General features: G+C 40.6%; 2 protein-coding genes across 3 annotated transcripts in view; both read right to left on the bottom strand.

Annotated features, from left to right (window-relative positions):
• The window catches only part of LOC124280590 (ras-related and estrogen-regulated growth inhibitor-like), a 75841-nt gene extending 65360 nt beyond the window's left edge, over positions 1–10481 (bottom strand). For both annotated transcript variants that reach the window (XM_046716563.1, XM_046716564.1), the window contains exon 1: positions 10146–10481. In XM_046716563.1, the coding sequence (XP_046572519.1) occupies positions 10146–10317 (172 nt within the window). In that variant the 5' untranslated portion in view covers positions 10318–10481. The remainder of the gene's footprint in view (positions 1–10145) is intronic.
• Positions 10482–11883: 1402 nt separating this feature from the next.
• LOC124280572 (organic cation transporter protein-like) overlaps positions 11884–23723 on the bottom strand; it is a 30421-nt gene continuing 18581 nt past the window's right edge. Inside the window, exons 7-10 of the mRNA XM_046716535.1 lie at positions 21696–21922; positions 21438–21613; positions 19514–19665; positions 11884–12498 (exon numbers count right to left, since the gene is read on the bottom strand). Of these exons, the coding sequence (XP_046572491.1) occupies positions 12492–12498; positions 19514–19665; positions 21438–21613; positions 21696–21922 (562 nt within the window). The 3' untranslated portion in view covers positions 11884–12491. The remainder of the gene's footprint in view (positions 12499–19513; positions 19666–21437; positions 21614–21695; positions 21923–23723) is intronic.

Raw genomic sequence — 23723 nt, 5'->3', positions numbered from 1 at the left:
ACACGTGACCTACATGACCACGTGTCAACACGTGACCTACATGACCAGGTGTCAACACGTGACCTATATGACCAGGTGTCAACACGTGACCTACATGACCAGGTGTCAACACGTGACCTACATGACCAGGTGTCAACACGTGACCTACATGACCAAGTGTCAACACGTGACCTACCCAGACCAGGTGTCAACACGTGACCTACATGACCAGGTGTCAACACGTGACCTACCCAGACCAGGTGTCAACACGTGACCTACATGACCAGGTGTCAACACGTGACCTACATGACCAGGTGTCAACACGTGACCTACATGACCAGGTGTCAACACGTGACCTACATGACCAGGTGTCAACACGTGACCTACATGACCAGGTGCCACAGCGGAGGATTTCAGTAGGATTTCATAGCGTAGGATTTCAGCCCAGACAGTGAAGAACCAGGTATCTGATAGAACATATTTCACTTATAGCCAATCAGATCGCTGGCTCGTTTCAGTGCGAGGTATGTCATGGCCAGTATCAATGGTGAACAGGCACAACACTGGCCTGTTTGCGATGAATAAATGTACGTATAATACCATAACGCATAATGGCAGTTAGGTGTAAGTGTCTGGGAAAGACTGGCGATTCAGCGTGTTTTGGTGCGTGTCGTTATTGTACCCGATGCAATAAACAAGACATTCAGTAAGTTAGTGGTGCATATTCTGAGCAGGGATTTTGGCTTGGAATCAAAAAACACGATATTTCGAGCTTTCATAGACCAGAGTTCCCAGAGTACGGCTTAGGTTTTTGTGATCTATGCCTCATTCTTTGGGTACATATATTGGCTTGAAATGCGTATATATATGATACAGTACATATACTCCCCATCAAAAGTTTAGACTCACTAGTGTACATGTAGCCACTTACTTCAGGCAACTGTCTAAACTAAATTTTGCTAAATATTCCATGCTGTTTAAAGGTGCTGTTTATACATGAACTGATGTATTGCAAAACAAATTCATAAAAGATTATTGTCATGCTTTCAATAAAATTTAAATGATGAAACTCGATTAAAAATGGCGAATTCTTATCACAACTTTACACCAAAACGCAGCTGTTCACATGCACAAAATTTGCATATATATTTCAGCAGTTTGATGCATGATCCTCGTGCAATTAATCTGCATAAGGTTTGCAGTTTCCCCCAAGTTAGAGGAGAAATTCATCTTCGTTGTAACCATATATACCTACATAACATATAGTGAATGTTTTAAGTGAGTCTAAACTTTTAATGGGTAGTATAGCATACACAGTGGGGTTTGCTTACTTCGTTTACAATCGAGCTGTAAGGACAGTTTCCGAAACTTTTCATTTGCAAATACCAAGTTACGGCAAACTGTTCTTACACCTCGATAACGTAGAAAGTCAATTGATTTCTTTGTTGATAACTGACAACTGATGCTGATAGCAAGTCATTTGTATGCGAAATCCTGACATGGCACTGAGGGCTATTGTTAAAGATGTGGGTTGTCTTCCATCGACTATCAGCCGATTGGCCAGAAAACATCAGTAAACCAATGATGTTAAGGACCATCAGTGTTCAGGTCGACAATACGAGTGACAACACGAGTGACAACACAATAAGCAGATAGATGAGTCATTACGACAGTCAGTGATAAGGAGGGTCAAGAATGTTACTGCAGTTGGCAAAGGTTACACCAAATGTTGACATTGTGTCAATGTACTGATATTGTATTTGATTTTGATGTGATTTCTTGAGTGGTGTAGGCCAGGATCTTGAAAATGAAAGCGCGTGTTTACGTCATTCGACCATATGTTTCAACACTACAAAATCAATTTTCTGCCACGTTCGATTCTTTGAATACACTGCAGTTTTTCGTTCATTTTGCATTTAGGTTTGCAATTTCATTATTCTTTGATGGTCAGTTTATCCTGTTAGTAAGTTAAATGGAGGTTTGAATGAGTTCCTTTGCTATATGAAAAATATGGGGTGTGGGGATATTTTCCGTGTGTATACAAAACACCGAATTATAATGTGCACAAGGATCGGATCTTCACCTACACAACACAGATCTGCAGCGCTGTTGATGACCTGGCCCACTTCTTTCGGAAATAACGAGCGAATTCTGTTTTGCGGCAAAGATGTTCCAACTGTTCTCGGTGGCATACGAATACGTGCGTCTAAGACAGACAGAACGACCGCCTCCGTGGTGTAGTGGTTAGAGCGTCCGACCGGTCTGCCTGGCGCTCGGCATTAATGGGTACAAGGACTGGTGGGTTCGGAGTCAGTATTATGTGTCTGAGTGGGGTATTCATGCTTCACTGTGGCATGGTATCTCAGTGGGCTAGCACTATAAAACCAGTTTAAGTCTGGGCTAGTACAAACAGCCGCACAGACACATACACACATGCACGTCGTCATATGAGCGAAAGATTCTCAAGCACGACGTTAAACTCAATTTCACCTCACCTCACAAACAGAACAGTGATAGGATCCATGATCCATGATCCTTGATCCATGTAATAATGACACCCAATCAATCAGGTCAGACAGACTGATCATCCGATAGACTCCTACTGGTGGCGTATTCAACCTTAGTTCTCCCACAAGGTTATCTGGAATTAGAAGGGCTGAGGCCGAACCAGCAGTGATAACTCGCAGTTAAACACTGTCTGCATGTGGCATAACTCTCCCATCATTTAACCGATCAAGCAGCTGTATTTTATGAAGTAATTACTTCTCCTTATAACATACTCAGACTGGTGAGGTGGACAAGGTCACACGAAGCAATGCCGAACCCCATTCACTTTAAGTAATGCTTTTCTATCAATTTATGCGAAAGGGTGAGTGTTTGATGGGTGTCTATATTTACACAGTGATCCCAGCTTGTCCGGAATTCTAAAGTAACAGGCTTGTGTGTGTCTAACACTGTAATAACTCTCATGAAACATGGCATTCTTATACATCGCCGAATATCGCAACCTATGAATGATCAAACAGTGTCGAGGCCCAAACGTAATAAGTATCAAATTGCATCCCTTTCAGAGGTTTTGATTGTCTCAGACGGATCATCATTATAAATAACAATAACATAGATAAATCCCCGGCATAGGCCTGTAATTGCCATGATCATAATGAAAAGTGGTCGTTAACATTTCAACAGGCGTATAAGGTCATGTTAACATTACCGGTCTATTCTACATCTAAACCTATGCAGAAGTTTGGAGCCACAATCGCCAATATTCTAAAGTAATTCTTTGAGCGGCATTTAGAAGTGAAGGCGAGAATTTATGGATGTCGACTTCTATATTTTCACCTTGATGAAGAAGAAAGACTATACTCCGAAACGTCGTGTTCCTCAAAATAGAGAAGTTGACATTCATACATTCTCGCTTCTAACTGAATTGTCTCCATATCATTCTTTAAACACGTCATATTTCAATGTTATACGTGTAAAGGTGAGTGTCTACAGTGAATGCAACTTGACAGTATTTCCCCTGTATATCACAGTGGCGATCGTCACGGTGGTATAGTTTAGATCTGGATCCTTGAAATGCCGAGTTTTGTAGTAGGTGTGATGTCTTTTTATACGATTCCACCCTCTATGTTACTTGATTATTTGCAAATAAAACCCCATTTCTTCGTTACGATGACTACTACTACTACTACTACTTCTACGCCGACGATGACAACGACGACGACGTTGTTGTTGATGATGATGACGACGCTGATGACGACGACGACGATGATGATAATGATGGTACAGTGGATACAATTGTGGAAGTCAACAAACAATTTACAGACGGATTCACACCAGTTCCAAAGGTAAGACCAGTGGTGTCTCCTGTCATGGTTCATCAACAGGAGCGATCATCTTTCAGCTGTTAATTGCTCCTGTCTGCACAGATGCCATGATAACATGCGGCCTAAGTAACGAGCTCTGTGATAAAAGCGTGTCAGATGCAGCCGGGCTACCTTCCTTATAGCTACACACCTGTTATCATACTTCACAACGGCGTCTATTCCACTTCCTACATCAGCTACTTATACTAACATATGTTGTGAACCAACATATATACATGCACAATTCCACCGAGATAGTGTTCAATGAAACCCACGTCACTGCTTGATTCAGAGATGATTCATTTGATTTGTCGAGTCTGATAAGGTGAAAATGATGTTTCTCAGTTCTGTCAATAAGACAGCTAACGTTTCTTGGCATGAATTGAACTTAAGTGTAAGTACGGGGTTTGTTTTACGGCTGTCAATAATGGATGAACTCGCTGTTGGACGAAATTACAGATTATTCCTACAGTTCATGTTTATAGATGCAATGCTCAAGACGTTTCCGGAGCTTCCTGTTATGTCTCGCCATAAAATGAATAAACAATGTCATCAGTAGGCATAAGTAGGCATCAGAGAACACTAGGGAATAACCAACAAATATTACAGGAAGGTTTATGGTCAGTGAGTGAGTGAACAGGATGAAATTCCCCTTTCAACAGTACTTTACATGCTTGCGTGCCAGCATAACGTGGCAGGAGAGTCCGAGGCAACGCTTGTAAAGTATCGGCATTAGTGAAACCAGACTAAACGAGAGCTGAGAAACCAGGTTAATGATCAGAGAGAATATTGAAATCAAATTAACAATAACTGGATCCCGGCAATGGTAAAAACACATCAGTGCACAGTGAATAATGGCGCTTTATACGACCCTAACTCAGACCTTGTGGGTTACCTGTGCCATTCGAGCCAAGTCTAAGTTAAACCATCATCTCACGTGACGTCAAGTTGGAGATGACTCTCTGAAGCAGTACCTGAAACGCCTGTACAGCTTAAAGTGCAAAGCTCTTAAATCACTGGAGTGAGTTTAGTTTTACGCCGCTTTTAGCAATGTTCCAGCATAATCACGGCTGCAAACAGCAGAAATGGGCTTCACACATTGTATCCATGTGGGGAATCGAACCCGGGTCTTCAGCGTGACGATCGAACGCTTTAACCACTAGGCTATCCCACCGCCCAAATTTACTGGACTATAGTATATATATATAGCAACAGTACCTCATACTACGTGACTATGCGTGGTCTTTTATGGACCGAGGTTTTCTAGTTCTAAACCGATGAAGATTTGGTTATGGTCATAGCACCCTGCTTGTGGACAGACCCAGTGTCTTGACGCATGGAGTAGCACCTGGTGCCATCATTATGGCACTTCTTCCTAGTGTCCTATGTCCGACTTAATACATCAACTACTACCATATTTTATGTAATAACAAGCATTAAAATAAATTCAACTAACACACTGGCCTCAGTAGAACCTTTGAGCGTTCACCTCATATAATGGTGACTTCTTTATGTGGCATTTAAAAGCTGGTGTGACGAAGAGCAACACGTTTTATGGATATACAACTTCTTTATTGCAATAGATGCGAAGTTTCGGTATAGATCCTAACACCGTTATTAAGTAAATCATTTATAATGGTGGTTATTTCGAAACTCAAGATGCACGCACGCATCCCTTAGACAGTTCTGTCCGAGCAGTGTCCTGCACAGACAGTTAACACCCAGAGTACACTTAATGCTGGTAATTATCGCCAACGGTCAGATGTAGTTTCCGCATCTCATTCCAGCTCTCGCATGTTTGACAAGTTTCCCATAACCGTAATCCAGGCATGACTAACACAATCTGCGTAACAAGCGTAACTGAATCAGATCAAAGATGCAAAAAAACAAGCAGAGATGTTATGAACTAGGAAAGAGTCAATGAAGAGCCCACATACATCTTCCTCAACACGCTGCCAGTACATCATTTAACGATTTTAAGTTGCACTGTTCATAATGGCTTTTTCATGCAGTTCAGAACACACTGATTACGAGAAAAACATATCGTGAGTTTCTTTCATTCATGTAAGCACTGAAACAGATATGCATCCGGTGCAATCTCTTTTTAGAAATCAATCACTGTAATAAGTTTGCTGGAAATGAAGCAGCAACGGAATGGTGACGAGGCAACTTAAGGATGGTAGATATTAGCACCCTTGTTAGCGTTCCAACTGCGGGTTTAGTTGATGATTGTGATACTGGCATTCCTTCAACAGATGGGTCATCTTATCATATCTGAAGTATTAAAGCTCTGTGTTGCGACTAATATGTACACTGAAGTTTAATGATGTTCAACGGGCATTAGAATAAACGGAAAGCAAGGTAATGTTGGAAACTTTGAAACATCGACGATAAACAGGGATTCGTGAGGACAGTGTCTATAAAGCTGTACACATAACACCCTCTTCATGACTAAATGCTATTGGACACTTTTGCACACAGATATTTGTCTGATGATTCTCTTGTGAAGCATCTCAAAATACATTCCGCAGTTTTCTTAAAAGAGCATGTTGGACATAATGTCACCGTCAGTGTTAATATTGTGTGAAATGAGTGTCAACCCAGTAGTGTATTTTAACAACTTGGCACAGACTCACTTTTCAAGGGATGGTTCTCTGAACGACCGTCATGTTTGTGGCTTTGACTGAAAGGACCTTTCATGGTACGTCCCAGAATATGTGGAGGATGTCGTGGAAACTGATCATTATACAGTCCAACATTTGTCCATGACAACAAGCCTGATTTTGACTTTTTTAAAATAAAATCAGTGAACTCACTTGACTTTTCTGTCCCTTTTGACACAAATGTCAATGACAAGATTCTGTGAAAACATTGCAGCTATGGGGACCTTGGTGACGAAATGCCACCCTTTGCATCCAAAGTGCAAAATTGTCCCACTCCTCCCTGCTCTTTGAGCCTTTGATTTGGCACATCCCAATCTCGTGACTGACATTGAGACTGTACCCCGTTTACTGCATGGGACAGAGCACTCCTGACGCCCAGGGTAATGCAGAAGGCCAAAGTATTGGGGTGTCTTCACATTCTTCAAAATCTCTCAGTGGGTTCGATCGCAACTGGACAGCGCTTCATGGGTTGCAAGTGTAGGGAACAAGGGTCCTGAGCTGATAATGAGCCTAACAAGTCTGTGCCAGGATTATCCAAATTGTCGTTATTTTGTAAAATAATGTTAAAGAGTGATCACCTGCCTAACACCAAACGTCTGACCGACTATGTCATCCTACCCCAACGGGTTACAACACAGCTGGTTTACTTGGGGTCAGGTTTTGCAGGCCATAGAGACGCTAAAGCTGAATAATGGCCTATGGGCAAAACCTACACCCCTACGTGACCATCGTGACAAGGGCGTCAATCATATTATGTCCACTCTGTAATGGTCTATGAGAGTTCACCTGGAACAGTAAGACGCAGATGCAAACAAGACCACAAACCAATTTAAGTTGCCATTTACGTTGACGATAAATGGCTATAAGAGACTTGCTGTCAAGGAGTCAGTTGATACTAAGCAAAGGCCACATTAATCGTGAGATGGAGAGACCTTTACCTAGGTTAGCAGATGAAGGCTCCAACCACAGGGGACTTACGGAGAACTGCCGGAACCATGAATAATTAATGTTATATTCATTGTCAAATACGAATCCGTATATAGAGGTCCTTGGAGGAAGGTATAAGAAATATACTCTCATACAATCTCCGTTGGATATGGTAATGATCAGGTCTATTAGCAGAAATAACGTGGTTCACTTCTTGTAATAAATACACCCACCGACTGGCGTGTCATGAGGGTTTCATGTACTGGCTGTATCAGAAAGGATACTTATACATTGCTGTTTGCGATGGAAACTAAAAATACACAACAAAACAAATAATTGTCACATTGTATCATCTGCCCCTGTCAAAACAGTGTATGAGAATACCGGTAGCGGATCATAATAGAAACATATTTTTACATTTTCCGAAAATAGATACAATATTTAACAATCTATCACCACACTGCGTTAAGTAAGTTACTTGTATGGTGACAATTGTTTTCCTTGAAAACAGAGTAGAATGTCAGAACTGATACAGTACAACCAGAAATTATTGAGATTTAAAGATTGTAATTTTTTTACATTCATTACTCACGTATAAAATGTGAATATTAGCAGAACATAACTCCAGATCCAAAGACAGGTGAACAGTTAGTATTTTGTCAAGTCACCATGGGCAGCAATGCAGGCTTCAATGCAGCGGGGCATACTACTGATCAAAGAAGTTAGAAAGTCGTGGTCCATGCTGTCCCAATATCGGACCACCTCTTCTTTCATTTCAGCAATATTTGTCAGATTTTTCTTATTGACACTTTCCTTCATAAGTCCCCAAACATTTTCTATTGGATTTAGGTCAGGGCTATAGCTTGGCCAATGTAATAATGTCATATTTTGGGTCCGAAACCAGGCCTGTGAATGCTTTGAACGATGTTTTAGGTCGTTGTCCTGCTGGGAAATCCAACAATTTCCATAGAACACGTGAGCAGAATATCTGTGTACCGCTCACTGTTCATATTCCCTTCAAATACACAGAGGGGCGTTGCCCCTAACACAGATATGCCACCCCACACGTTACATTTCGGACTGTACTTTGGGCGCTGATACAAAGGTTTTTCAGTTTGTTTGGTCCAGAATTTCAGCGTATTAGGAAACAGCCAAACAGAACTTTCATCTGAGAAAATCACATTGTCCCAGTTAAAATTTCTATGCTGTAAGCACCAGTTCAACCTTCGCTCCTTTTGGTCAGGTTTCATGATCGGTGATGAAATTCCTCGACTTTTCTGCCAACCTATTGCATGCAGCTCAGTTCTAATTGTCTCCTTACAGACAGCCAGAGTTCCTCTATCAATCATATCCAGCCTTAAGGTTTCTAAACCCCTTCGTTTGTTTTTAGAAACAAGAATACCAAGCCGCCTCCTGTCACCGACCGTCAACTTTCTGGGCCTACCTGCGCTTCCCTGGTGCTCAATGACATATCCATTTGCAATATTTTTCAAAACACGATAAACAGTTGACAAAGGGATGCCTGTTCTACTTGAAATCACTTTACATTATCTCATGTCCTTGTTATAATACTCTAAAATCAACTTCCTCTTCTCTAAATCATCCATACAGAGAATCACTGAAAATGTCGTCTGCTAGCAGGTAAACAAAGGGGGGTAACTCTTCACAAACTAATGAAAAAGGATTAACGGAATTGTCTCTCTCGAATGAAACCAAGCACTTGATAGCTTGTCAAGGTTGTTTATACTAGAAATCCAATTAAACATATTCCTAAAATTCTCAATAATTTCTGGTCATACTATATATGTACGGAATATTAGTATTGCTTTATCGGCCAACTGAGACATTTTAAAAACATTTCGTACATTAACATGCATCCATGTTTGATGGTGGCTAAACATGAAAAATAAAGAAATGTTTCTGTGAATGTAATGTATTCGATACGGGCATGATAGTTGTGGATTAGCCTCCAAGGCTATACCTGATGCTGAGCCCATGTATGTACAATAGTTATTCTATCCTCCGAAGAGGCAAGTACAGATCCAGTCTGTTACATATTATTGTTTAGAAATTATCCTTGAAACTATTAATTTTTTTTACCTTAAAGAGTTGTGCAAATCCAGTTGTGGACCTTGAGTTTGAAATGTTTCGGCGATTGTTTTCAGTCATGTAACATTTTGGAACATATTTCAAGCGTAACTATACTTATTTATCTTGGCAGTTTGTCCTGCTGCATCTGGAAACATCAGTCTATGACAGCATGTAATGGACTTTCAGGGTTCTGTTCTCGAAAATTACCTGCTAGTTGCGTACGAGCCCGCTGACAATGCTACCTGTTGCATCGCTGAACACAATAGCTGCCGTTATTTCAGTTTTTTAATTATTGGCTCCACAAAAGCCAAACGGTTTTAGGAACACTAACGTCAGTGTATCTAACAATAGGTATCATCTGAAGAGAAGACAGGGCACGGTACATCATAGACTTGATCAACACAGGTGAATTCATTATATTATTTTCAGCTGATATATTCTTAAAATGCAGTGACTTTCATTACATTCATCAAACTCAAAGAACATCTAAAAGGGGTTGTATTAATGTCTTACTAAGTTGCATCAATAACGCCGAATTGCACTGTAGGTCAGATTGTGCAGCTAAGTGCATCTACATCAAAGTGATAGATTATCAGATTGCAGGTAAGCCACCTACCTGATTTACCGACGCCTCGTAGTCCCAGTACAGCTATATTGACATCCTTCCCCCCATTGCCGTAGCGGGGACCGTGTGCTTTATCGTCCATATTCCGCCACGTGCACGGAGTTAGCAGAACTGAAGCAGACGATATCCGCTCATCTCGTCTGCTCGCCTCAACTGACGGCATTCGCTGCGCGGCTGTTTGTTTTGATGTGGTGGTCGCTGTTATTACCTAATTGACTCGTCAGCCTCCTAATAAACACCGGCTAATCTCAGTCCCGGAACAGCATGCCGAGTATCCGCTTTGGACGACAAGTGGGGAATAAAACAGAAATATGAAATGAGACTACGTAGGTACTACGAGAGAGAGGAGAGAGAGAGAGAGAGAGAGAGAGAGAGAGAGAGAGAGAGAGAGAGAGAGAGAGAGAGAGAGAGTGTGTGTGTGGGTGTATGTATGTATGTATGTATGCATGTATGTATATGTGTGTATGTATGTATGTAATGTATGTGTCTGTCTGTCTGTATGTATGTATGTATGTATGTATGTATGTACCTACGTACGGATGGATGGATGGATGGAGCACGCCATAAGTACTCGTCCACAACATCTCTTATTCAGTTTCGAACAGTTGAGAACTATATTATCATAGAAGTGTATTTTAATGAAGAGCGGCGACAGACAGGCTCACCTTTTGACTTCGACATGTAACAATTCAATCAGTAATGACACACGCAGGAGACCCAGTATACACCACGACACTGGTCAATACTGACATTTTTTCATGCTGTTTTGTCGGACACGCACGACATATTTCTTTTCAGTGTGAGTTTTGAATATTAATTCGTTTTCATCAAAGCGTGCCAGCTAAATGTTGACGGACCATGCCAAGCAGGTCTTAACGCCTTCACTTTGGTGAAACAAACGAGCAGTGTGTACCTCAGAGTGGCCTGCAACGCCTTAGACGACGTGGTCAAGGGTTGCACTTATTTCGAAAGTAAACGTCCTTGCTCGGATGAAGTAGAATAATGTCACTATCGCAGAATCATATGTTGATTACTCAGTTGTTGTCTTAATTGCTTTGATTTCGTTGTTGGTTTGTTGTTTAACGCCGCACTCAGCAATGTTCCAGCTATATGGCGGCGGTCTACAAGAGTCTGGACCAGATACCAGTGATCAACAGCATGAGCATCGTTTGGGCTACGATGACATGCGTCGAACAAGTCAGCGAGTCTGACCATCCGATCCCGTGGGTTGCTGAAGACAAATTCTAACTTTGCTTTGAAGTATACGTAACAAAGTGCTTGGCTTCAGCAATGTGTTTTTATGTTCCCTGTCCACTATGTTCTGTATGAATTGTTTTAAACTAAACATTTGGACATCCTGCAAGAATCGTGCAGTTTTCATGATAATTGATGCAGGGATACATGTGGCCTGCTTATAGGGGAACCAGATGTGTCAAGACAAACCACGCATGTCAAGACTGATTTAACTGTCGTCTCCTCACTCTAAAGGTTCGTGTGATTTCATCATTCACTACCAAGCGAAACTTGAATCTAAACTATATTTTGTTTCGGCTTTCATAGGGCGGTGGGTTAGTCTAGTGGTTTAAGCGTTCGCTCGTCCCGCCGAAGACCGGGTTCGATTCCTCACATGGATACAGTGTGCGAAACCTTTATCTGGTCTCCCCCGCCGTGATACATACCAGAATATTGTCAAAAACGGCGTAAAAGTAAATTCACGCATAGGAACAACCACGCGACCATATGTTTATCCAAATAAATGTTCACACATACTGATAATCACAACATGTTTAACACTGTGATCGAAAGTGCGGATTTCAGCAGATTGAATTGTTAATAGTACCCCAGGAAGTGGTCTCACACATACTAATGATGCTCTTGATTATATTTGTCTGAAAACCCTTATGAGAGAAAACCTTAATGTCTGTGCCCCCCCTCCTAAGTAGGACTGTAGCACAATTGTATTGATAGTTAAACCTCGTTACAAAGGTAAATAATTATCCGCAAACAGTCGTAGATAGACGAAACCGCTTCACGTACTGCCCCCTGTTGTGCGTGTTTGGTCGGGTTGAGGTAAAATGTATCCACTATGTATGACTCAACATGATGATGCCCTAGGCTTCGTCCTGAGTCACTTCCAACATTTATCGGCCTTCCTTAATATTCAGCAACTCGATTGTCATTCGCATATATAGTCTTCATGTCTCTGTGTTTTCCATTTGACATGTCCGTTTTAAACAAGAATTTAATCAGAACTTGTTTCTCAGCTGACTCCGTCGTCTCTGTTTCACACACTTCATCAGCTTCCTCGCATGCATGCACGAAAAATGAGGCGGTCTGTTACTGTCTGTGAAAAGAGAACATCGTTCATAAATGCTGAATACCCCCTCATTATGCAACTCCGAACCTATGAGGCCACAGACATTGCGATTAACCGTCGTACATCTTGACGACATCACCAGAATCATACTGTCTATGTTCTATACTGAGGAGGAGTGAAACATACATGAAAAATGCTACACATTTTACGAGTGCTTCTCAGGGAATTTATTAGGGGATAACTGTACTGTGTTTGACGAATTGGGGACGTATACCGGTGGTTATATAGCCGCAAATTTAGTTATATCGGCGACGCGTAAGCGGAGCCGATATAACGTTAAAGCGGTGCCGATATAATTTAGATATATCGGCGACGCGTAAGCGAGCCGATATAACCACCGGTATACGTCCCCAATTCGTCAAACACAGTACAGTTATCCCCATTCTAATTCAACTCGTTTTACGCTGTTTTTTTCGTGAAAGAAATTCATTATTTAAACCAGGTCAAAGTTCCTCTAGGTCAAAGGTTAATCATATCACTCCTTCAACTTACACCATCGCCAAAGAAAGTAGTTCCCTGTTCAAACTACACACGTTTATTAGTTACAGACTAAATTTGACAATGATGAATAGATCATAGTATTATAGATAAAATGGACGGTATTATGATGAAACCACCCTCTATGTACAGAAATGAGCGGCCCGCTGATTCCTCAACTACGGGCCATTATCAGTTCTGTTGCCAAATGACGTCATAGCAGGTGACGTCACGCTCCATAATGACGTCATAACCTTGTTTCATGATCTAACAGTGTTGGGTCAACAGCCCGTTGCGAGTAAGTTGTTTGAACTTAAAATTAAATTTTTGATACTGTTTTGTCTTTTTTAACACAAATTCCACCCATTTTTGCTGGATAGGGGAGTTAATTGACCAATGGCTTCTGCAAATGACAATGTCCTGCGAAACAGCGTTACCCCAATAGTGTAGGGATACATTCAAAGGTTTCGGTGAATCGGTTTTCAAATTGCGACCGTATATGCTGATTATACGGTCGGAAATTTATAGCATTGACCAATCAGAACTCGTGTTACATACTAAGTTGAATTAGAATATCTGTTTGAACGCCCACACAGCAATATATACGTGTGCCGTCATCAAGATCACAATTAGTACAGATAGGCGGATCCAGGAATTTTCAAAAGGGGGGCAAAACATTAACTTCAATGTGGTCATAAGTGATTTTCAAAAGGTGGGGGGGGGATGTCGAAACCCCGAACCCCACCTCCGAATCCGCCAATGTATAATGTATGTGTTTTTATGTGTGATAGGTTAACAGTGATGTAAGCAGAGTGCGACTGTCGGCGTTGGAGGAGTGTGGCATGAGAGACCATTGTATGTATCTGGGAAGTGATATTGGGGGTCAATTTAGTCGGGTAATACAGTTTAGGGGTTTGTAAGGACTGATTTGAAAGGTGAGAGTTGGCAACCAGTGGGAAAGTTTAAGTGCGTGTCAGGAAGGCTGGCTTCCCTGTATATTCGACTGTTTTGAGTATTATTATTATTTTATGTTATGTTTCAGTTAGAATATGTCAATGGATTGTATATATATATATTGAGATTTAAAGGTATTTCACCTTCAAATATGTAACCTTAACTCAGGGGAAATATACTGAAAGGCAAAAGAAACGTCGTAATATTGGAAAGGACATTTAAGGTGAGGTGAGGTGAAATTGGGTTTAACGTCGTGCTTGAGAATATTTCGCTCATATGACGACGTGCATGCGTGTGTATGTGTATGTGCGGCTGTTTGTACTAGCCCAGACTCAAGCTGGTTTTATAGTGCTAGCCCACTGAGATACCATGCCGCAGTGAAGCATGAATACCCCACTCTCACACATTATACTGACTCCGAGCCGACCAGTCCTAGTTGTGCCAATTAATGCCGAGCGCCAGGCAGGAAATGACATTCAAGCATCGATGGAGTATTTGAACCTATTTGTTATAAATATACACCAGTCAAGTTTGAGGAAAACATAAATCGTGGTCGCATAGCCTGTATTGTCCTAAAAGGTTTTGTTTGAGATTGAGGTTTGAAATGTTTTTGTTTGCGGAAAGGGAAGAATTCGCACAAGCACAACATTGAAATCGACATGCATGTGCATCATGCATTCAGACATAAATTGCCAGCTTGAATGGCAATCGTTCACTTATTTTCTGAACACAGCAGCTATGTGGCAGCTGTCGATCTGTAAATGATGAAATCAGAACCCGACAACCCAGTGATTGACATTATGACCACAAGTGTACGTAATTCATACCATGTCGTGTACCAACTGTGTCAGCGAGCCTAACCATCACGTCTTACGATAGTCATGGTTGGTGAAGGCTAATCAAATTCTAACCCCGACCTCATGGACTCAAACATGGACTTGTTTACAGTACAACTAACTATCTATCTTACAACGAAGCTGACACTACAGCCATTGGTGTAACTTATTCACAGTATCTCCCCCATCAACTGAATATACCTTGACACATTTCCAGGTTGAGACATTCTCCCAAACGCATGTCTTTAAAACACATTTTGAACACATTTAAGAATTCTCTATTTGACAACGCGAGAAGATCATATAAACCTTTGTTTCGTTATTGTCGCCGTCATTGTCAACAGAATCCATTCCGATGATGTTTTGAGGTTTTGTTTTAGTAAATGATACTCTCTACAACTACACAGTTGAAACAGTCCCACGTCTCTATAGCTACCTGAATATAGTTTTAATGTTTCTGTAACTAATTGAATATAGTTTTACGTCTCTATAGCTAATTGAATATAGTTTTAATGTCTCTATAGCTAACTAAAAATAGTTTTACGTCTCTATAGCTAATTGAATATAGTTATATGTCTCTATAGCTACCTGAACATAATTTTATGTGTTTGCAGTTTGTGATCTTAACATTCTTTTTCTGCAGAATTCCAGCTTGTAATAATGATTCAACCAGAAATCTGTCCGTTAAAGAATTTGGGGTGAAACCAATAAAATATGACCCAAAGAAATGTCATAGAATTATCTGTTATTTCTAATATTAACTGTATTTACAAATCGATACATATCTCTGCAAGACAATGTTAATTGCAGTAATTATAACAATAAATACAATCATAATCATATCTCCTCGCTGCAATGGCTGTGTTTGCCATAAGATGGAAAAATACTTGGAATTTCCGTTACAAGATTTTTCCTTCTTTTCGAAAGGCACATTAAAACCAACATTCAGCCTAGGTTGACGTGGCGAAAGCAATCGTCAGTCCATACACAAAGATATTTAATCGAGGATCGTTTATTGTGATTTGGAAAATCTACTAAGTCGTTAACGGCTTGTGGTTTCAAAGGCCATCGTTTTGGAACAACGGGATTCCACTGGAATGTGATATGACACCATAGCCTACGAAGTTGACTGATCTCATGAAGGTAAGGGTATGCATCACTTCAACCCGTACTACTTCCTATTTCTACGAACAGTCAAGGAGTTCCGGGATGGCGTCATGGTTCCTTCAAGCACTATCAGTTATCGACACTATCCCAGCAGCTCCTCCACGGAGTCCTGCACAGTGCTGGAGATAACAACCATAGCATAGAGGTTCAGGAGAGGCGTCCAGACCTCCTCCCTGCAAGTACTAGTACTACATCTAGCATCGCAGTCATGCAACTAATCGAGAAATAGCAGTTGACTTTAACTTATACCAAGTATTGCACAATACAATGGCAAGTAAGCTTTATCGTGGCCAGCTCCTTGTTCATTTATGGATTACATTACAGTAGCGCATTATACCTTCCTCAGTAATATACTGAACGAATCTCCTAAAGAACATACACTAGCCACAAAAAGAAACAGAAAGTTTATGTCCAAATTTGAAAATTTTAACACCAATGAAACGTTTCCATGTAAATTTTAATCGGCGAATACATGAGATCATAATGAGTGAGTGAGTTACTATGGCTTAACGCCGCTTTTAGCAATATTCAAGCAACATCACGGCTGGGGACACCAGAAATGGGCTTCACATATTGCACCCATGTGGGGATCGAACCCACGTCTTCGGCGTGACGAGCCAACGCTTTAACCACTAGGCTACCCCATCGTAGCTATGAGACCATAAGACGGCGGAGCAGTATGTGTACTGTATGACATTGACGCTTGGAGACCAAACGTACGGCAGGAGTCAAGCATGAATGTCTCAATATCAGGAACTCTCACCGTGAGCACCGAGAACAGCACTGTATCACCGACACATAAAATCTATCAAATAGGCATGGGAAGCCTGTGGAATGGCTTGCCATGGTCAGCTCTGCTGCCAAATCACGAATGACGCACAACGTAAACATCTGAACCCACACATGCACTAGAGGGGAGGGATCTGGTTAACTGATAGGCCAAGGCAGTACTTGAACATGATACTTTCATCTACGTAGAAAATGCTTTTATTTCCATATATGATCTCATAAATGAGATCGTGACATTGGGTTTTGTGACCCTAGCTGGATATAGTTATACAACCGGTGGATAAGGCTGACACAAACGTATAAAGAAAATATGCATAATGCGGTAAAACGTCGGTACAAATTATGAGTCAATATGGTACCTCAAGAAAGACACATCAAGGTTGAAAGTCAAACAAATCGGCCATTATTGGTAGAGCCAAAGGTTACATAAAACAGACCCGGCACGTAAATTTAAGTATCATCAACGTAGATGTAAGTACAATACGTACATGAAAATATTTCCTGCGAAGACGAAGGTATCATCTACGTAGAAATAAGGTTTCACCTATGCAGATGAAAGTAAATTTAAGCATCATCTACGTACATGTAAATGTAAGTATCGTCTACGTAGAAGTAAGCATTCTATATAGATGCGGAGCCGGGCTGACGATGTGTCATTGTAACCTGGGATACGGAGAAAACGGACCCCTGCGAAAAGGGACCACCCAAATAACGAGAAAACGGCCACCACGCAGGAGAGAACGGCCTCCGAACCTAGAGAAAACGGCCTCTGTGCCCAGAGGAAAGATCAAAGGAGATCATATTTATCCTAAATATTAGTGAGTTGCTTTATTGCGGAAAAGGTATTAAACATTGATTTATTATTTTATTAGTTTCGATATCCATGATCCATGGCGGTTTAACTTTTAAATTAAAGATGAATGCAAAAAGAAAACATTAAAACGAATGAAGAGTGGTTTGACGAACATTCTGCGACAAACAGTCATTCTATTGAGATGTTAGATGTGCAACAGTGAGAGATGAATAAACGCAAACTAATCTACAGGTACTTGTCTGTTACATATCTGTTTCTGTTTCTTTTTTTTTTCGTTGAAAGTGAATTGAACACGTTTGCCTTTTTTTGGGGGCGTTTTCGCTGGGGTCCGTTTTCACTATAATCCGACATGATTCGGGTAGATATTGATAAATGCTGCGAGAATATACATACACCGTGATTAGAAAAAAACAATGACACTGTGAGATTATGACACGATTTAAAAAAATTAAACATAACCCGTAATATCAACACAACAGGCACACGATTTACTGAAACTTAAGTAAGAAATGCAAATGTACAATAGAGCAAACAGTTCTCTGAATGTGTAAGTATTCACTCAAATGTGTATATAAGAGCCATATATCATATTTGAATGGACATAATCGTAATATTTGAGTACAGATATTATTACAAATAGAGTAGTATAGCTGTATTTTAATGGCGATCGACGAATATTAAATTACAAATTAGGTGAAGAATGAGGACTCTTTTTATGGATATACAACTTCTTTATTCTATTTTTTTAAGTCACAATATGGCTGAAATATTGCCGATGTGACTATAAATTTTAACTCACTCACTCACTCTTTATTCTATATAGGCGACGTTTCGACATAGATTCTAAGGTTGCTGTCAAGCAAGTGATGACAACAAATTAGGTTACAATTATAAAAACAAAAACATCAGAACAGCTTAAAGTTTTCAGAAAGAAAGTAGATCTGTTCAGCTCTTTAACATATAACCTTGTCAACTGAGTGCTTGGTTGCTATATACTTTCGACTCAATCTTTATGACGTTTTACTGAAAATACACGCACAATGATAGTTGATAGTTGATAGAAATAGTGGGGTTTTTTTTGCCTTATGTTGGGTAATAACAAACATATTTTCTCAAGGCATATATGACTATAAATCGAATGTTGTACACATTACAGTATGTAGTTGCAAATCCTACCAACAGCAAACATGTAACAAGTTCAAAGGAATAACGCTCACATAAAGATTATTTTATATGGAGAGCTTTTGAAAATGAAACTAGCAGATTCTGACAAGTGTATTTTTTGTAACGACCTACAGGAAACAATCTGTCATGTATACTGGAATTGTAAGGAAACCCATTTGTTTGGGAATGAGCTTGAGATCTGGATGAATAAATACCTCAATAAAGATATCAAAATATCAAAATATCTGGTTTGGTTTGGTACTTCTCAAGCCAACAAAATACTAAACCATATAATTTTCCCTGCAAAGAGACATATGTATTTATGTAATGTAAAAAAAGCCCAATTCCTTAATTAAATAACCATCTGAAAACCTTAGAATTCATCTTTCATGCAGAAAAAAAACATTGTAAAAGAAACAATGATGTAGAAAATTTTAAAAAATGGTTTCCTTTCATCCCATTTCTCAATCATTGACTGTTCAACACCCTTTAGAAGCTGGTACGTGTCAAACTATCTTACCTGACAGTGTATATTGCTTTTGTTACTGTTGCGGCAGAGTAGCCTAGTCGTTAAGGCTTTGGCTCGTCACGTAACCATGCGGGTACTCAAACCCAGGACATTAGCGTCCACACATTCACATCCGCTCTCACGAAATAAAAAGACAAAATATTAACGGATGTCACAAAGGGGAAATTGTCATCATTTTCCATACCAGTGTTCCGATATTCATCAGTAAATAGTATCCATTGCTGACAAAATACACTCTGATTTGGAACTCACTTCCCAAACTGTATTGCATCGTCGATGGTTTCCGGTAGCTCTTTATGCATCGTTTCTGGAAGCCATAGGGCAAGTATTCCCGCCACCACACTCAGAGCGCCAAACACGGTGCTGGGGAGAGCCCTGCCGAAATCCCCACCAACCATGATACCCTACATAGAGATAAAATAAAGATGCCTGACAATACAGTACATTTAGACCACTTACAAACTGTTGAGCCTGCTTCTACTATTTCTGCTATGTGTCGGGGGTGTAAATCAATATTCATCGCGTGACATAAGAAACAATTGCCGTTGATCCTAATTCAAATATGCTTGTCCACCGTTCTTTCAGTGCAATGGGTGAGTGAGTGAGTTTAGTTTTACGCCGTACCCAGCAATATTCCAGCTACAGTACAATTAGAAATTATTGAGAATTTAAAGATTGGAAAAAAAAATCATTTTTTTCACTCTTTACTCACGTATTAATGTGACTATTAGCAGAACATAACTCCAGAATCAAAGACAGGTGAACAGTTAGTATTTTGTCAAGTCACCATGGGCAGCAATGCAGGCTTCAATGCGGCGGGGCATACTACTGATCAAAGAAGTTAGAAAGTCGTGGTCCATGCTGTCCCAATATCGGACCACCTCTTCTTTCATTACAGCAATATTTGTTGACACATTCTTATTGACACTTTCCTTCATAAGTCCCCAACATTTTCTTTTGGATTTAGGTCAGGGCTATAGCTTGGCCAATGTAATAATGTCATATTTTGGGTCCGAAATCAGGCCAGTGAATGCTTTGAACGATATTTTGGGTCGTTGTCCTGCTGGAAAATCCAAACATTTCCATAGCGAGCAGATGGAAGTAAATGTCCCTCGAGAATATCTGTGTACCGCTCACTGTTCATATTCCCTTCAAATACACAGAGGGGCGTTGCCCCTAACACAGATATGCCACCACACACGTTAAATTTCGGACTGTACTTTGGGCGCTGATACAAAGGTTTTTCAGTTTGTTTGGTCCAGAATTTTAGTGTATTAGGAAACAGCCACACAGAACTTTCATCTGAGAAAATCACATTGTCCCAGTTAAAATGTCTGTGCTGTAAGCAACAGTTCAACCTTCGCTCCTTTAGTTCAGGTTTCATGATCGGTGATGGAATTCCTCGACTTTTCTGCCAACCGATTGCATGCAGCTCAGTTCTAATTGTCTCCTTACAGACAGCCACAGTTCCTCGATCAATCATATCCAGCCTTACGTTTTCTAAACCCCTTCGTTTGTTTTTAGAAACAAGAATACCAAGCCGCCTCCTGTCACCGACAGTCAATTTCCTGGGTCTACCTGCGCCTCCCTGGTGCTCAATGCCATATCCCTTTGTAATATTCTTTAAAACACGATAAACAGTGGACAAAGGGACGCCTGTTCAACTTGAAATCACTTTAGCTGATATGATGTCCTTGTTATAATACACTAAAATCAACTTCCTCTTCTCTAAATCATCCATACCGAGGATCACTGAAAATGTCGTCTGCTAGCAAGTAATGGAAGGGGGATAACTCTTCACAAACTAATGACAAAGGATTAACGGAGTTGTCTCTCCATTGATCAACAGCATGAGCATCGACCTGCGCAATTGGAAACCGATGACATGTGTCAACCAAGCCACCGAGCCTGACCACCCGATCCCGTTAGTCGCCTCTTACGACAAGCATGGGTTACTGAAGGTTCATTCTAGCCCGGACCTTCACGGGTCTTCAGTGCAATTACCCGTCACTCAATTGAAACGGGGACATCTTCCAACGTTTGACTCAACGACGGTCCATTGTCATGTTTGTTTCCAATGATGTAAAGATGCGGTATGCTGGTCTGTAACAGTAGGTATTTGTATCCAGCTGAATGCCTCATATATCCGTAAGATATATTGTGTAAGAATTCTTACCAGACTAACAATATGAGGGGAGATGATGGCACCAACACGTCCAGAAAGGGAGCTGCTGCCAATTCCAGAGTTTCTTACAACCGTTGGAAACAGTTCCGCAGAAAATACGTAAATAATGCAATCAGTTGCTCCAAATCGTCCAATCATGGTCAGGGTTATTGTGATCCATTCGTGTTCTGAAAGGTAAGTTTCTTCCTCTATAAACTGGATATACAATCCTGCAACGATGTGTCAATGTATACATGCATATATACAGACCTTTAGTTCCATACATTATGGGGAAGATTGTGGCAAGACAGGCAGTCCCTCCTAGCAACATGTTTCCGCAATGAAGAACTTTTCTGCCCAGTTTGTCCATAAGAAACAAACTGAGGACGATGGCCGTGACCTCCGCGATATTCCCAATGGTGTAGTTCAGGAAGATGTCACCAACCAGATCGTCGACGTTGAGGGCTAGGCCGTAAAACACCATGATGATCACAAACCTGTTAAACACAGACATGTTGACTGTATGCAGACAATGGGTGAATGGGTGATTTTATCTCTGTGACATATCACGGCACACTTTACACGACAAACGAATTCGAACGATATTGCGAGTGGGAAAACATTAATCAAAAAGATTATACAAAGTCAATGTAATGAGCATGTGCGTGCCATGCCAAATGCAATTAAATTCGCTTTGATTGGGGTACTTTCTCGGCGTTTTATCCTGATTAATTCCTGTTCACTTTGTAAAGCTCCAAGTTTATCATGGGACAATGTGCCAGGGTTTCGTCCCTTGGACACGTCAGAAACATATGGACGTTGATTCCAATCCATGCTCGGCCCTATTATGTTTCCAGGTTTGTTAACATCACATCCGTGCCGTGGGTTTGACAAGACCTGCATCACCTCAAGCGTTAAGTCAGGACTCAGTCACGTTCATGTATACAATCTAAAACCTTTAAAACCTAAACTGACAAACGCTCAACATAAAACCTAACACTAACCCTTGTTTTGTTACATACGCTTCGTCTTTTATTAACAAATCCATGCTTATTGTAAATAGTGACTAAAGGGGTCAGGTGGTCAGATTCACTGACATGGTTCATGTCATAGTATCCCAGTAGCGTAGGTTTATCCTCATGATGTCAGTCGCTGAAATTACTGTAATCATAACGGCGCCCTCAGCTATGCCAATGACGATCACTTGAAGTCCGGATGAGACAAACCATCAAGTGATATAATCAGCAACGCCTCACGTCATCATCTACAATCGTTTACCGTTCACATTGTATGACTCTCGGGTTGTACACCAAACATTGGATATTCACTGGAGATTCAGATTGGGAAACTGCCAAAAACACACATCATTTTAATAATAATCCCCTGGAGAATTACCATTCACTGCCTGGTGTAGGTGCAGAGGGGGTAAGGGTAAAAAAAGTGTGAAAAAGTGAACAACAGATAATAGTCATAACGTATATGACCCTGCATTGTAATGTTTAGAGCGCATTCAACCAACAGGTCAGTCAGTTGACAGTACTTAGGGAACAGATGGGTCTTTCAGCCAGATTTAAAGGAAGTCAAGGAATGAGCGCGTGTGAGGCAAAGGGGAAAGGATCCCGGCACAGCAGCAGAGTGTTGACGTGATTTGGCACCGAATGTACTCACTTGTAGGGAGTTGAGGAACGAGGGATTCTTCTGCTGAATTACGGTTTTGAGTTTGAACACTCAGAGAGATCTGGTGGGCAAGAAATAAGTCTAAAAGTTGTATCATTTCTGGGACTTGTAGCCAATGAAGTGACTTGATGTTTTCTCCAGACGTAGTCTTAGTAACTAGCCTTGCTGCTATATTTTTCAATCTTTGCAGTCTGTGAATATCTCCATAAGAAATGCAACAGAGTAGACTGTTGCAGCAATCCATGCGGGAAACGTGTGATCATATGAGTGTTGCAGCGTAAGAAAATGTAGAATAGAAATATAAGCGGAAATGACAAGTTCTACAAAGTGCTATGAACTCTAAACTGTTGATTCTATACACTGATCACATGCCCTTTCTCCTTTTCGCAAAACCAAACTGTTGTTTTATTGGCAACCGTAGAAACTGACATCATATTTTCAACTAGGAATACCACTATCCTACCCAACTACATGATGACACTTGATCCATCGGACATTGTCTGAAACAATTGTTCATCTGCTACTTTCGGTGAGTATGTGTGATATTTCCTGTCTCCTCTTCACACTCACTTGGTATTCCCAACAAAAACAATGCAATATGTATCATACCATTCCACCATG

The sequence above is a fragment of the Haliotis rubra genome, unplaced genomic scaffold (assembly GCF_003918875.1).
Source record: "Haliotis rubra isolate DU_JTF1 unplaced genomic scaffold, ASM391887v1 Scf27, whole genome shotgun sequence".
NCBI classification, from domain to species: domain Eukaryota; kingdom Metazoa; phylum Mollusca; class Gastropoda; order Lepetellida; family Haliotidae; genus Haliotis; species Haliotis rubra.
Note: the sequence above shows the minus strand (reverse complement) of the source record. Positions and strands in the feature narration are given on the sequence as shown.